The sequence below is a fragment of the Pseudoliparis swirei genome, chromosome 21 (genome assembly GCF_029220125.1).
Source record: "Pseudoliparis swirei isolate HS2019 ecotype Mariana Trench chromosome 21, NWPU_hadal_v1, whole genome shotgun sequence".
Classification (NCBI taxonomy): domain Eukaryota; kingdom Metazoa; phylum Chordata; class Actinopteri; order Perciformes; family Liparidae; genus Pseudoliparis; species Pseudoliparis swirei.
In genome coordinates this window covers 13,830,350-13,846,250 of record NC_079408.1, presented here as the reverse complement: position 1 = coordinate 13,846,250, position 15,901 = coordinate 13,830,350, and the positions used below count along the sequence as shown (strand labels likewise).

The 15,901-nt window shown below is 42.0% G+C and overlaps 2 protein-coding genes across 2 annotated transcripts; both read right to left on the bottom strand.

Annotated features, from left to right (window-relative positions):
* Positions 1-184: 184 nt before the first annotated feature.
* Positions 185-7,483, bottom strand: fcer1g (Fc epsilon receptor IgFc epsilon receptor Ig). The gene is made up of 5 exons (XM_056442905.1): positions 7,285-7,483; positions 2,965-3,056; positions 2,267-2,314; positions 1,778-1,801; positions 185-1,191 (listed from the first exon to the last, which is right to left on the bottom strand). Exons 1-5 carry the CDS (start codon positions 7,352-7,354, stop codon positions 1,138-1,140), a joined length of 288 nt encoding a protein of 95 aa, XP_056298880.1. The 5' UTR covers positions 7,355-7,483; the 3' UTR covers positions 185-1,137.
* A 227-nt stretch (positions 7,484-7,710) lies between these two features.
* On the bottom strand, positions 7,711-15,643 carry ndufs2 (NADH:ubiquinone oxidoreductase core subunit S2). The gene is made up of 14 exons (XM_056442903.1): positions 15,523-15,643; positions 14,594-14,697; positions 13,744-13,934; positions 12,967-13,087; positions 12,283-12,395; positions 11,112-11,186; positions 10,900-10,977; positions 10,724-10,809; positions 10,466-10,585; positions 9,368-9,497; positions 8,686-8,781; positions 8,368-8,451; positions 7,954-8,011; positions 7,711-7,890 (listed from the first exon to the last, which is right to left on the bottom strand). Exons 1-14 carry the CDS (start codon positions 15,627-15,629, stop codon positions 7,853-7,855), a joined length of 1,401 nt encoding a protein of 466 aa, XP_056298878.1. The 5' UTR covers positions 15,630-15,643; the 3' UTR covers positions 7,711-7,852.
* Positions 15,644-15,901: the final 258 nt, after the last annotated feature.

Here is a 15,901-nt window from a genome sequence, read left to right as displayed (position 1 = left end):
CACATACATGCACCGCAGCGGCCAAAAAGCCACCATTCCGGTTCGGCTGAGGCAACATGACAGTTATTTTCTCGTCTTTACACGCTCCGCTCGGAGGAGAGGCAGGTGAAAAGCAGACATTAGTTCAAACTGTGTACAAGTGACGCAGGCGGGGTAGCATAAGAAGACTGCGACACGACAACAATAAGAGGAAAAGTAATGTTTTAATGTTGAATTGGGATCATTACACACATTCGGGTGAGCACGGTTGAGACACTTTGAAGGATTTTCATAATTCAAATCATGGGAATAAACAGAAATCTGCCCCGGGGCCATTTAATATCCTGACTTAATCATCTAGAACCCCTCATAAAGTTCATCATGCGCATCAATCCTTTTCTCCTTTATTTGTGACATCGTAAACACTTTTTAACAGATCTAATCTACTAAACCACTGTCAGCTTATTTTATGACGACCAGAGGTCTACCTCCACTGATATAAACATAATGTATTCAGGTTTTCTTTAATTTAACATGGAAATTCAAAGAGAGACAAAGTTACTTAATAAGCAAGTTGAACATTTAATAGGTTTTCCATATGTATAACAGCTCTATGCATCCTACAGGCAGCAGTTTACATTGCAATCTTTACACTGCATGTTATTCTTGATTTCTTTCAGACTCCCGTGTGTGTGTGTGTGTTTGTGTGTGTGGGTGGGGGTGTGTGAACAGGTGAGGACACTATCACTGCCATCCTGTGGTGTGTAGGAAACATTGCTCAGTATCTCTGTAATTCATCTTCTACCGTCTTGCACACAAGTAGAATACTTTTAATATCTTTCAAATAAAGTTAGGAAGTTAGTTGGCATGTCTAACGCCGGACATAAAAACTCCATCCGCCACATTTAATTGTGTGTTTATATGAATGACGATACAAGATGTGACTGAAGCATCTCTGTTTTCACAATTAAATATGTGCAACAGAGCTGTAAAAAATATTAAAAAATGGAATAAGAAAAACTTAGAACAACGGTATGCATTTCTGAGGGCTCAACTTCCCCATTTCCGTGTCGTCCCTCCTAACTTACCACTCGTTCTACAAAAAGCAAAAGGGGAACTAACACTGGTACGTGCACTTCGTGGACTTTCGTTCACGAGTCACTTTTTCATGCCGATAGTTTCATAAGTGTCCTGGGAACGAGGAGTCAACCCCTGGAAGGAAAGAGGGATAATGAGACATTCAGTGAACACTATCATTTAAAGGGGGCGTATCGCGCACATCTTCAGGTCTACACTTGTTTTTTTTTAAGGTTTTCTAATATAACTTGTTTACACACTTTAATTATCAAAACACACATTATTTTCCCACACACTGTCTGTCTGAATATACTCTCTATATACTCTCTAATATACCCGCCCTCTCTGTCTGAAATGCTCCGTTTTAGCTCCTGTCTCTTTAAGAGCCCCGCCCATATAAGCCCCGCCCATAAGAGCCCTCCTGTGATTGGTTGGCGTGTTCATTTTAGTCCTTTTGGACGTCTTCACACTCAATTGTCGCCATGACACCCACTGTCTGGGTCGACCACACACAGCTTGGAGCCAATTCTCCCCGTGGCATCATAACATTGACAGAAGTCGTAAAAGCTCGTTTTAAAGACACGTTTTAAGACGTTTGCAGTATTCTCATAGCACCTAGACCTGCTTTATAATTTAAAAAAAGACATGGCAATCTCACTTTCTTCAATTGAATAATCTATTCAATTAATCCCTTTGCGTCGTTCATAGCATCAAAACTCACCGTGTAGACGCCCTCTTCAAGATTCTGTCAGGGATGGAAAACAACAATATTAGAGACAGTAGAAATGATGGCGACACACACTGTGACATTGGGTCTTTCTTGGTAAATTGGCTGTAAGAGGGTTTCCGTAAATATTCGGTATGTATTCTTGAGAAAGAGGAATAACTATCTATCTGTCGGAGAAGCTGTTTGCAGTTTGTGGCTAATAAAAGGAAATAATAGACTAAAATATGCAGGTCGAGACATGAAAAACTCCATCTCTGCATTATTAGCAAGTTAGTTTTAAATGAATTATCAACTAAACAGGCTCTTGAGTTCTTTAGCGTTCCAATTAAAGCATGATAATAAAACAAATATAATATAAAAAAGAGGTCTGTCATTGAAACTCCAGTGTGTGGCGGGTTGTATCTTCTGCTCACGAGCTTGTTCTAACTCTACATTAATTTTAAGCAACACGTGTGTACGTCTATTCTGTGTTTTCATGCGTACCTTCTTGCCCTTTGTTTTCTCCGCTGCAGCCTCCTTAGCATTGCGGATCTGTAGAAGACGCTGTTATTATTGAGAGCAGCTACATGTGTCACACTGTAGTTTCAACATCAGATTTATAGTGTTTTTTTTACATGCTGTGTTTTCATCAAAGCTATCACGAGGAACGATCATGTTCGGTTGATTGTGGCGGCCCCTGTGGACAGAGCGGGTACTGCTTCCCGAGCACCGGAGACCACCGGAGAAAAGCGGGCCTAGCTCTACGGTCTGGGCCTTTTTATAACTGTTAAAAGTTAGTAACTTAAAAAAATAAAAAACAGAACTACCCTTTATTTGCTGGCTAGTAAAATATGTTAGTGCATCTGTGTAGATTAATTAATTAATCAATAAAAAACAAGCCCAAGTTCATCAAAGTCTTATTTTGGGAACATGTATTCATTATTTTACAATAAAAAAACGGAAATCTAAATGTAGCACTGATAGTGTATGTCATCCGCATATGATATTATATGATATTCACGTATCCTATCAAAAGGTTTTACGTCATTGTTCATTCAACCTGCTCCACATTAACACCAACAATGTTCCAGATACTTCTAAATGATTCTGTCTGTGCAGAGGGATACATTTTTAATGCATATTTTCCATTTTTAATGCATGTTTTCCATTGAAAAGGCAAAAATGGAGAATAACATGCACACCTTGATTCTGCAGTAGAGAGCCGTGAGGATGATGCCGTACAGGAACAGGATCCCATCCAGCACGTAGCAGACCTGTGGCTCCGTGAGAGAAGCTGAGGGAACACAGGGGGGAACCTCATTATCATGTTGTCAAGTAAATACAGGATGACATCATCATCGAGCACTGGCCTTTTCTTTGCCGACACCTATCTGGTGTTCTAGCTGCCGCTGATCATGTGAGTATTTCTGCTCTGCGGCTGTTTTGGTTTTCCTTTCCAAAACAGGATTCTTGAGTAACGCCGCTGTCACCATTCGAGATTGTGAAACAATCAGCCACTGCAGCCGTTGCGTAAGAAACCATTTGTTTTATCATGAAGGGTACTTGGAGAGGGGGGACGGGTGGTGTGCGCCATTTTATGATCTGTCAAATTATATATGAGGGCCTTTTAAATAAATAAATAAAAATAAGGATGAATGGAATCAAGGCGGATGATGTACGAAGAAGACTTCTCACTTCTTTCACTCATAATTTTCCAATGTTGAAAATACTGAAAATTAAAAGTGTGTTTGTCTCTTTGTCCGACGTAAAGTGAATAATAGTCATAAAAAGGGATAAAGTGATACGGTAGGAATGTGCAAACATGTATAGGTTAACAACAACAACAAAGAATATTTATACAACATATATTTTATAAATTAAGAAGTATAAAAAAGACTTTGCGTCTGTAATGTAGCTGCAGTCGGACATGTTTTAGCGAATGACTCTAGATGGGAACACGCTGGATATCATTCAGTTGAAAACACTCACACGCCGATATCTGTTGTTCAAAGGTTAAATTAAATGTGTGCATCCGCATCCGCTATAAAAGTTTAGCTTCACACCCATACCAAACGGATTGTGGACAACCACAGAAGGTAGACATTTTGTCATCGTGTGCATACCACATGATTATTGGTGAACTTTTCAGCAGAATAATCAGAAAATAAATTCAATGTTAGGTAAATTTGTTCTAACTTCATTAAACTGTTTTTTTTTTAACCGTTAGCGCTGTCGTCACTGTTGGCCACGAGCAGCCGGCGAAGGCAGCGCCATTTTGAGAGTCAATCAAAATTCTCTTTTAATGTGTTTTGTGCTTGTAAATATTTTATTTATGTTTCAGTCCAGAGACCAAATGGAAAAACTAATAAATGTCGTAAACTGAAAAAGCCAATAAAGGCTTGTTTTTTTCAAAGTTTTTTTGTTCACGCTTCTTCCTGTTATATTATCTCACAATCCATTGCTTTCATACGTTTTCATCAGATGATCACTCAGAATAAAAGTTACTAGATTCCTCTAAAGACACACGCTCTGATCGGAAGCTCTAGTTCACAAAAAGCTGCTGAAAATAACGCAGCAACAAAATGTAAATGTTTTAATTAACATTTTTTTTAAGTTTGAGAAGAGATGACATATGTATGACGGGAAGACACAGTCAAACTTAAAAGCCTCCCAAAAGAATCACTTTTTAAGAATATAAGAATCGACTTACACTTAATGATTATTCGATAATGTATCTAATTAATTACATTTATAGTTCATTGCATCGTTTAATTGACTCATTCTAATTAACCACTGGAAAGGAATCCTGTGGCCCTGTCCACTGGTTGTATATATATATATATATATATATATATATATATATATATATTATATATATATCATCATATAATATATGATGATATACAGGACTGTCTCAGAAAATTAGAATATTGTGATGAAGTTCTTTATTTTCTGTAATGCAATTAAAAAAACAAAAATGTCATGCATTCTGGATTCATTACAAATCAACTGAAATATTGCAAGCCTTTTATTCTGATTTATTGCTGATTATGGCTTACAGCTTAAGAAAACTCAAATATCCTATCTCTAAATATTAGAATATCATGAAAAAGTATACTAGTAGGGTATTAAACAAATCACTTGAATTGTCTAATTAACTCGAAACACCTGCAAGGGTTTCCTGAGCCTTGACAAACACTCAGCTGTTATAAATCTTTTTTTTTACTTGGTCTGAGGAAATATTAAAATTTTATGAGATAGGATTTTAGAGTTTTCTTAAGCTGTAAGCCATAATCAGCAATATTAAAAGAATAAAAGGCTTGCAATATTTCAGTTGATTTGTAATGAATCCAGAATGCATGACATTTTTGTTTTTTTAATTGCATTACAGAAAATAAAGAACTTTATCACAATATTCTAATTTTCTGAGACAGTCCTGTATACATATATATATATATGTTCCATCATCATACATTATATATATATCATCATATATAATATATATGTCATCATGATATAATATATATATACATATATATACATACACATTTGTTTGTTTGTTTTCTTGAATTTAAGTTTTAAAGATTTAACTCAAGCCAGTTAAACCATTGTTCAATAGAACTTTTTACAATATCGTTTTACATTTTAAGAATAATAGTAATTTGGAGTAACTCTGGAACTTATTTCTTTTATATCGCTTAAAATGTATTTTCTTACATGTACAGAAATAAAGCACCTTGGTCACATGTCCTCTTCTGCCCCTTCCTCCTCCTCCATCACGAATTCTCAGAAATCTGTGATGGTGTGATGATTTCCTGTGTGATAATCCCTTCTCACACACACAATACAAACATCTGTTCTCTCTCATACTCGTCACCACGGACACTGTCGGGCATATGTTCTGCATATTTGGCTTGTTAGTGTTTGGATGGACAAGTTGTGAGCGCCTGTTGATCTGTTGATCTGTTGATCTGCGGATCTGCGGCTCCTCCAGAGATGCTGTGTTATCTCCACCTTTTGGTTTCCTCAGCTCTCGTGTCGCGTGTGGTCAAAGGAAACGAGTGAGCCCCCGAAAATAACTGATGGTGCGATACTAAGTGCAAATATTCCACTGTGTGACCCACCACTTGACCCTTTAATAACTAACTTCGGGTCTTTTTTTTATTTATCTCAGTGCACTTATAATAAATAAATCCCTGCAACAGATTGTTCAGAGGATAAAAAAAGTGGCATTAATGCAGCGTCTATGTGCAGCTTTATGTATTTATGTATTAAAAGGCAAGGCAACTGTTATCTTTTTAACTGCTCGGCTCACACAGGGGGATGGAGGACACATATTTTCTAAAGTGAGATCTTTCTCTTTTAACCCCTCCCCCCCCCCCCCCCTGCGACTCAGACCGCGGATACGAGAATTAGGCCAGTCAGCTGTGGTTTGGAATTAAAACTCTAATATATCATCTGTAACGTCTCCTACACCTCACAGCTTCTATATATTTCTGAATCACACTCAATTTAAACTTGTGTTATTTTTATTATCAATTAATCTCCCAATTATTTCCTGAATTAATTAATAACATAAAAAAACTGTAAAACTTCTCTTTCAGTTTATGTTTAATTTATTGTAAGTTGGTGTGTTTCTACGTCAGAGAATGTCCTGTTCTGTGGGAAATTATCAATTAAATAAAAAATGTTGTTTTAAAACCTCAGATTATTGAAAATTGCCAATCTCTACTTCCTAGTTGTTGCGTATTACAGTTGTATAACGGAGACAAAGCAAAAGAAGCAAATCCATACATTTGAGAAGCTGGAAACATTAAATCCTGCTTTAAAAACAAAAAAGACTTAAATTAATACTGGATTCTGCAATTTTCTCTTAAAACTGGGAAATGTTAACCTTCTGTAATATCTTCATGGCCCCGATGTTACGTCACCTTTTGAGTATCGATATGTGCATTTCAACACAAGTTTTACTGCACTTTAACCGACAGCTGTTAAAGTTGTGTATTATGTATTATTAGATGTATTATGTATACATTCGTTTTCTTTAATACAGAATATATACTGAAAAAAAATATTGTAATACATTCAGCATTAACTATGAAAATAAGTGAAAATTATGATAAACGTGTCACTTCTCTAATAAACTGCAGTGTATGTCGGAGGAAGTGCGTGACTGAGAACTGGTTCAACGCGTGTGTGTGTGTGTGTGTGTGTGTGTGCCCACCGGCCTCAGACCCACGAGAGAGAACCGACCGGTTCAGCTTCTCTGTGGACAGGAAGTGGAATGTGGCGAAACACGTCTCCCAGAAAACACCTGTCAGCATCAAATGAACATCTGGCAGCATCAAACAGTATTTTCAAAACTCATAAGAATCTAGAACACGGGTTTCATCTAATTCATCTCGAAAAAATAATGGCTGTTTTTCTGGTAAGCCAGTCGACGTGGAAGCTTCAGTTCGGTCTCGCCGTTTCTGAAGCTTCGGACGCGGACAGAATGTCCCGAGTGCGAGTTCTCAACTCACCGGACGCTCTCCCAAAACTCATCCACAGACAAATCACCGCCAGTAACGGGCTCCTGCCCGACGTCGTCATGGTAACGCGGACGGCTGTGCTCCGGTGAAGTGCCCGGCACGCGGCGAGCACGGCGACTTCTGGGTGGCGTGTGTGTGTGTGTGTGTGTGTGTGTGTGTGTGTGTGTGCTGCTGTGCGTTCTAGTGAACACTGGAGCGCTGCGTGCTTCACTGCCAACAGGGGAAGTTGTGGTCGGAGCTCGAAGTCCATTCGTCTCAGATCTCGTTAAGCCACGCCCCCTTTTCACACCAACCAGAGGAAGGACCCACGCTGAGGCCGGGGTCTTAGTTCACCGCTTAAAGAACGGCGTTTAAGATACAACAACAACAACAACACCGTATTGCGATGCGATGGGGGGGAAAGAGACTGCGCACTACTTTTCTGTTGGGTCATAAAATATTTATTCGGATTCTTTTGAGCATTGTACATCACTGATTTGAAGTAATCACTCAACATCTTCAGGAAGAGGAGCTGACAAACAGACGTGTGAAGGAGAGGAGGAGCTCCTCAGCGGGCGGTTTAACGGTCAACTTCGCCAAACACGATGTCCTGCGTACCTGTGAGAGGAAGAGGAGGCTCAGTATCGAGTGTTACCTCTGGAACAATAACCACGTTCTCACCAATAATGGCCACGACGTCGGCCAGCATGTGTCCCGTGGACATCTTGTCCAGACCGGCCTGGAGGAAGAAAACATTCATGAGCATTCAGAATAACTGGAGACCGCTCAGGATTAATGGGATTAGAGTTAGTGCACCAACGACTCTGAACAGTTTGTTGCTGCCACTTTAAGAACAGCTTCAGCTTTGAAGGCCAACATTAAAATGGCGACGTTAAACAGCGGAGCATGACCGTGAGCTACGAGATGAGCAGGAGGAGGAGGAGGAGGAGGGGGGGGGGGGTTCTGTACCATTTGAATGGCTCTATAGTGGTTTATAAAATATACGTAATGATCTAAAAGTCGCCTTAAGACGAGCCGTTGGGCGTGCCGAGTCATTGACCCCCGGTGTGTTGGATATTGCAGCGTGAGCCGCACCAGGTGAGCGAATCCAGGAGCTTTGATCTTGCAGCGGTAAGGTCTGCTGGAGCCGTCCGACACCATATAGACACCAAACTCCCCCTGCGAGGGACACACACACACACACACTCTAGTAAGCATGTACATTACAATAAGTCCCGAAAGGCTTTCCAACTGATTAAGGCTGAAGAGAAAGCGTGTGTGTGCAGAGGATCTCCGGAGACGTGTCGGTTAAACTCTTCAAGGTCTCACACGGCATCTAAAGATGACGTTACCTTTACGTGAGTCAGAGGGAAGTAACTTCCAGCATTATGACACCCTGGTGAGTGGTCTCACCTTGGGGGCCTCCACCGCGGTGTATGTGACCCCTGGGGGGACCTGGTAGCCCTCTGTGTACAGTTTGAAGTGGTGGATCAGAGACTCCATGGACGTCTAGGGAGAGAAGAACAGACAACACGGGGCGTCCCACAGCTGCGGGGAAATCTCTCTCTCTTTTCCTCTCTCCCTCTCTCTCTCTATCTCACCCTCTCTCCCTCTCTCTCCCTCTCTCTCTCCCTCTCTCTCTCTCCCTCTCTCTCTCTCTCTCCATCTCTCTCCCTCTCCATCTCTCTCTCCCTCTCTCTCTCTCCCTCTCCCCCTCTCCATCTCTCTCTCTCCCTCTCTCTCTCTCTCTCCATCTCTCTCCCTCTCCATCTCTCCTCTCTCTCCCTCCTCTCTCTCCCCTCCCTCTCCCTCTCTCTCTCCCTCTCTCCCTCTCTCTCTCTCCCTCTCCCTCTCTCTCTCCCTCTCTCTCTCTCCGTCTCCCTCCCTCTCCCTCTCTCCCTCCCTCTCTCCCTCCCTCTCTCTCTCTTCCTCTCTCTCCCTCCCTCCCTCCCTCCCTCCCTCTCTCCGTCTCCCTCTCTCCGTCTCCCTCTCTCCCTCCCTCTCCGTCTCTCTCTCTCCCTCCCTCCCTCCCTCCCTCTCCCTGTCTCCGTGCAGCGTAATTAAACCGCCGCTGCCGTCTTCCCGCTCGGCTCACCTTCATCTCGGACCTCTTGGGCGGGGCCACCTTGGCGTCGTCCACCTTGATCTCTCCTTCGGGCATCTTGTTGAGCGCCTGGAGAATGATCCTCAGGGACTGCCTCATCTCCTCCACGCGGCACAGGTACCTGCGCCGCCGGGACGAGAGCGGCGTGAGCCACGGACGCCGATAACACCGCGCGGCACCGAATCAGCCACGAGGCAGGATGGGCATGTTGGCGCACGCACACACACACACACACTGTGCTGTTGACTCCTGTATGGCGGCCTCAATTAAGATGTTTAAGCAGCAGCATTGAGCTCATTTTTACATCCCATCAGGGTCCTTGTAGGTCAAATAAATAACGGGTTCCTGAGCCACGGAAGGGGGGAAATATTCTGAGAAAGAAACTCAGAATTTATGAGGTTTAAGTAACACATTTGAATATTCTCTGAAATCAAAAAAAAGTTATATATGCATACATTTCCTGAAAAAACAATATATAGACTGATAGAAAAATAATCCACGTCAATGATCAGGTATGAGCCACAGACATCCGTTGGCGACGCCTCCAGAGACTCTTTGAATGCCGTGTTTACAAAGAGCAGCCGACGGCGCGCGAGAACTTCAAACTTCAAACGCCTTCTTTGGTCAGAGATTCGTTCACTTTTCGAGATTAGATCGACCTCACGCTAAAGACGCCTCTTTGTAATCTGATTTGTTTTGTAAAGGGAAATACTTGTGAATTATCACCAGAATATCAGAAGCATCCAGACTTTGAAGAGACGTTGATGTGAACTGAGCTCATTCAGACCAAAAAAACAGACCGATTTGAGTTTATTTTATTTTCTTATTTCAGAGAATATTCAAATTGAATAAATATAACGCCCTTCTCCCAGTCAGTATTGGTTTTCCACACCGACAACGGCCCTAACGCGCCGCGGTAATTTCACACGTCCAGCTGCATCTGCGTATAAACTAGGATTTATTTAGCATAAACATGTATTTTATATGCTGGTTCAATGCAGCTTTTATAAAAATAGAAATAGACGCCACTGCAATTCAAATGTCTGACTCACGGCTTCCTCTTCAGTGGTACGGTAGTCATTGTGTTACCTGTCGTAGCAGTCTCCATTGCTTCCAACGGGGACGTCGAACTCCACCTGGTCATACTTGTCGTACGGCTGAGACTTCCTCAGGTCCCACTTGATGCCGGACCCTCGCAGCATCACGCCGCTGGGGGGGGGGGGGGGGGGGGGGAGAGAGTGGCGATGAACATCCCAGTGCATACACATTCACGCTCGTCAATCGGATTAAAAAAAGACAAGTAAAAAGGGGGGGGGGGGGCTCTTCTGACTTTCCCCAGTGGGTTACCTGAAGCCGTAGTTGAGGGCATCCTCGGCGGTAACCACGCCGATGTCCACGGTACGATTCTTCCAGATGCGATTGAAGGTCAACATCTGCGTCGAGGGAAAGGCAACAGATTTGAATCGTCGTCGACGGCTCGTCACCGCAGCGTCGCGTCGAGGGCCCGTGGAGGGGTCACTCACCTCTTCTACCTCGTCAATTCTAATGGAGAAGTTCTTGCACCACTCGTAGATGTCGTCCATCAGGCCAAGGGGCAGATCCTGGAGCGCATTGAGCATCGTTAGCAAGTCGGCGATTACCGTCGACGAACCCGATTCGCCGCCGTTCCAACGACATAATCGTTTCATTTGGTCACAAAAATGAGCCACAGGCCGTATCCGGGGAGTTCTCCTACCTGGTGCACACCGCCGGGTCTGATGTACGCAGCGTGCATCCTGGCTCCGGACACTCGCTCATAAAACTCAAACATCTGAGAGAAAACAAGGTCAAGTAGTACATTTAATATTGTTGTGCTGAAAAAGATAATCTACTCAATAGATGCTCTATTTGGACACTCTGGGTATCCGAGTGGGTCTGAGGGCAAACTGATTCTGGAGGATGTTTTGACCCGACCGGCATGTGAATGTTTGGGGCAGAGCAATAGCTCCATGACGACACACACATTTCAAATGAATATTTCCTGAGCCCTAAGTATATGTTCATAGCTAGCTCAGCGTCAGGAATACACAAGGGCAAAACTGCCGCTAAGAAATATTATGTTGCCCCTGATATCACTAGAGGGGGGGGGGCAAAAGATGCCCCCATCATGTCCTCTAATAATTCTGATAATGTAATTGTGTTTTGTTTGCGTTCTTTGTCGTGTGTGTCCTGTATTGCCTTCGACTAGGTAGGTACACCAACAACAACAAAATCTATAAATATCATGTAATTATTAAAAAAAGATGAAATAACGTTATAATTGTTAATAGTCGTTTAAAAAAATGTAATAACAATAAATAGCTACAAAGAAATAAGAATACAATTAAATATGATTGTCTGATTTATGTTTTTTGTTCAAATAATCTAAGAAAACTATTTTAATCTGTAGACTACTGCCTAATAGTCTTATTATTGCCATTTTTATGACAATTGCTCACATACAATGAGCCTAAATAAGTATATTTATAATTTATGAACAAAGATTAAATGTTATTTCACAAGTTTTTAAAAAGTGCTCCCAATTTCTTTTTAAATGCCCCTGGATGAAGTCACAGGGTTTTTCCTGGGTCAAAATGGGTCTTCGGTGCTCCCAAAAAAATGTTTTCGGTCTGTATCACTCTGTCCATTCGTGCACTTCACAGTTGCGTATTGATCAGACAAGACACGCTTATTAACTCGATTACTATTGATCCAAAACAGAACGAGGGTTCGGCTGTAGCCTACTTGAAACATACTATTGAGAACACAGAGTTTGCTTTTCAATAACTCAATTACTTTTCCTGAGGTACTTTAAGGTTAAGTATCACAAACATTAGAACAGAGGTAAACAAATAATGAATATCAAGACAAGACACAACGACTTGGACCTTCTCTCTCTCCTCAAACATCCAGAAGAAGGGGGTCATGGCACCGAGGTCGAGGGCGTGCGTGGTGATGCCCATGATGTGGTTCAGGATGCGAGTCAGCTCTCCGAACAGAACTGCAAACAAAGCACAGAACACACACACACACACACACACAACCGTTCAAAGCGATGAAAACGCTCTGACAGACGGACCATTTTATTTGGGGTAGAGTGAATGATCTTCTCCGCCTGCTCCCCTCCCGGCTGCCATCACTCAGAGGAGAAGACGATAACGTTCATTAAAACGGTCAATTCTATCTCAGAGTTGGTGTTGGAGCTGATTAATAACAGTCAAATGCTTTGGTGTTTTTTAATTAAATGTGTTAAGAGATGTAAATACTAACACCAGCATGGATGCGTTTCATCACGGTGTCGTCATATCATTTAGAGTGAAGCTCAAAGTACAGACACCGGTGTGCACGACCTCTTTCAGTCACAACAAATGGGGTGTGAGTAATTCTATGCCACACATATCAGAGTCACACGCTCCAAAATCAATCAATTTTATTCATCCCCATCAGTATGATATGATATGATATGAATAGCAGCTGTGTAGAATTCTACATCTAAATACAATTTAAAATCATTTTCAAGACCTTAAATCGGTTGACTGAAAACACTCGGACCTCCCGACCCCTCTGTGTACCTCTGATCCACTCGGCGCGGGGCGGGGCCTGGATGTTGAGCAGCTTCTCCACCGCCAGAGAGTAGGCCTCCTCGTTGCACATCATGGAAACATAGTCCAGGCGGTCAAAGTAGGGCAGCGCCTGTCGCAGAAGAGGAACTGGGTAAGAATGATGTAACACACGACGCATCATAGAAGGCCCTCTTAACCTTTGATGCATCCCGTTGACGCCAATAGTTTAATTTGGTCTTTTTTCAAGAGAGTTGAGATGTTCCCTTATTCTTGCACCATCTACTTGTTCTCAGTGAATCCAGCTCATTGTACCCGGTGTGTTGTTGTGACGAACATAATGAAATGGGATATGGCGATAAGTTGCGTTGCCATTTCCTGTTCGGTCTTTTTGGAACAGTCAAAACGGCCCCAGGATCATTATTTAATTAAATTAAATATTAGATTTTATTTGTATTTCAGAATTTTTTTATGCAATCTATTCACTATTATCCTTCTTCCGTTCTTTTTCTTTTCTTGGAAGTGAGGACTATGTGATGTTTGTTGTTCTTTGCGTGTTGTACTCTCCCTGTATATCATGTGGACAAATACATACAACTGGGAAATTGTCAAATAAAGTGACTGTATGAAAATACAAATTGTTATGTTGTTAAAAACTAAAATTAAAAAGTGAGTTGAAAAAAAAAAACTCCCCAGACTGCACGCGTTCTGACTTTGCAGCCTTCTGTACATGCAGAGATATGAGTTACATAATACAGACACGCTCGCTACACCTAAGTGGGTCAGTACCTGCAAGTAGGTCTTGTACTCTATGAGCTTCTCTGTGCCGCGGTGGAGCAGGCCGATGTGGGGGTCACATTTCTTGACGGACTCTCCGCTGAGATCCATGACGAGACGCAGCACGCCGTGAGCGGCAGGATGCTGGGGACCAAAGTTGAGGGTCGTGATGGCCACCCCCTTATGTGCAAGAGGGTCTTTGTCTGCGAGAAGGAAACGGAACAACAGGCCAGGGTAAAGTAAATGAAAGCATTTAGTCAAAAAAACTGGGTTTTGCTTCATGATCTGATTTTCTAATCCAAATAAGAACAAAGCTTTTTTTGGCTAACAATTAAAACTATGCTGTATGTCCATTTCAACTGCAGTGAAATCATTTGTAATGCTCTTTTGTTCTAGTTTGGCGCTGCACGTCAAATCATCCAGAACAATATGTTGGCTTGATTTTCCTATCATCCCACCTGTAGCCATATGAACATACAATAAGTTGCACAAACAGCCAAGTAGTCAACCCAGTGTGCTGTGAATCTGGTTGTCACACATTAATTTAGATACTGAAGACCAGACTCTATCTTAATAAAGATTGATGGACTGTCAACAACAGGGGAAACACTGGGCTTTCTATTCCTGACAAAGTCTGGTATGTTTTATTTATTTATATATATATATATATATATATATATATATATATATATGTGTGTATATATATATATGTATATATATATACACACACATATATATATACATATATACACACATATACATATATATATATATGTATTCACACTTGGCTTTTAGTAGTTAGGAAGATAAACCCTTTGGCTCGTAGCCCTGACTGAGTGTGACTGCGTGTGGGTGGTCGTACCATTCCAGGGGGGTGGTTTCCAATTCTTATTCAGGGCGGTGGGGTACATCACTGCTCCAGCAAACTGCTCCATCCACTCCACATCTGGCTGCCATTGTTTATGCCTGCCAAAAACAATAACAACAGTATACTTAACACAAGGCAGAGTTGTGTTAGTCAGCCTTATATAATCCTAGTGCTTGAGAAGTGGCACCTCTCAGGCTTCTTGCATGTTGCCAGAGAGGCTTCAGTCTCATGTTGATGGTCTGACTGATGACGGCTGATAAGGTAGAAGCACGAAACAAAGATATATGGGCCATGTTAGTATGAATACATGCGTTTATTCATGCACATTATTGGACCATCAACACACCGCTACATCAGAATATAAGTATCCGCTGACCTTGCGGTCTCATAATACATCAATAACAAACCTGTATGTTCAAGTCTGCACAAGGAAGAACAAAACCCCTTCAGAGGTCTCACCCTGGCTTCAGACAGGTTTATAAGAGACGTGTTTTCTTTACTTGTTGTGCCATTTGCTTTTACGGTCTTTAATCGAGCTAGAACTGTGTCACACAGCCACTGTTTACCCTTCAAACACATATTGTTATGTTGTTAAACAGTTAATTTGTGAGTTCAGACGTATCTGAGGTTGCCGTTAGTCTGGAGCTAACCTAGGTTAATGCTTTATGCAACGTGCACGCGCTCAAAGGGTGACATTGCGATAATGCGTGTACGCGCGCGTTGTTCCGACGTTTTCCATTCAGAGAGACGATGCAAAGTGTAGCAGGCGACTCGAATTAGTCCGAAGAGAGAGCGACAACGTCGGTTTCTTTAGCATTAGTGCTAACGTTTTCCTACAGTGTCATTACGTGTGTGAACCTCACGCGTCGACCGTTGGTCTCACACAAGTCACGCGCAGGTTACGGTTTTTTTGGTCGTCCTACCTGTGTTGCACGATAGTGCCGCCGGGGCTCAGCAAACTATTGTTTAATATAAATGTTGTTGAAGGACGTCCTAGTTTGGTGAGCGACCTCAGCATCGTGGCCGCCATCTTGGTTACCGGACAACCCCTGGCTTATGACGTAGAGAAGTGACGTCTTCTTCTGTGGTTTTACAGGCGCACTTACCCGTGTGAGGCGCGTGTCTGCCCCCTATCGGTGGGAAGTTTACCAAACACATGCAGTAGCTCACTTGTTTATAACGTGGCGTGCCATTTACAGTAAATAAGGGAATACTACTTTATGATAAGAATACTGTTGTAGGAGGAAAAGTGAAATAGTTATACAGTAAAATACATTTAGTTACATTTGGTGCGCTCACCTG

What these genes read in the sequence shown, in the direction of transcription:
- fcer1g (XM_056442905.1), bottom strand. Translation starts at nt 7,354, where the DNA reads ATGACGACGTCGGGCAGGAGCCCGTTACTGGCGGTGATTTGTCTGTGG. An exon ending in GAGTTTTGGGAGAGCGTCCG is followed by an intron (nt 3,057 to 7,284) that starts GTGAGTTGAGAA and finishes GTGTTCCCTCAG; the next exon opens with CTTCTCTCACGGAGCCACAG. An exon ending in AGAAAACAAAGGGCAAGAAG is followed by an intron (nt 1,802 to 2,266) that starts GTACGCATGAAA and finishes CATCCCTGACAG; the next exon opens with AATCTTGAAGAGGGCGTCTA.
- ndufs2 (XM_056442903.1), bottom strand. Translation starts at nt 15,629, where the DNA reads ATGGCGGCCACGATGCTGAGGTCGCTCACCAAACTAGGACGTCCTTCA. An exon ending in GAATTGACGAGGTAGAAGAG is followed by an intron (nt 10,810 to 10,899) that starts GTGAGTGACCCC and finishes CCCTCGACGCAG; the next exon opens with ATGTTGACCTTCAATCGCAT. An exon ending in CTCCTGGATTCGCTCACCTG is followed by an intron (nt 8,012 to 8,367) that starts GTGCGGCTCACG and finishes TTCTTCCTCCAG; the next exon opens with GCCGGTCTGGACAAGATGTC.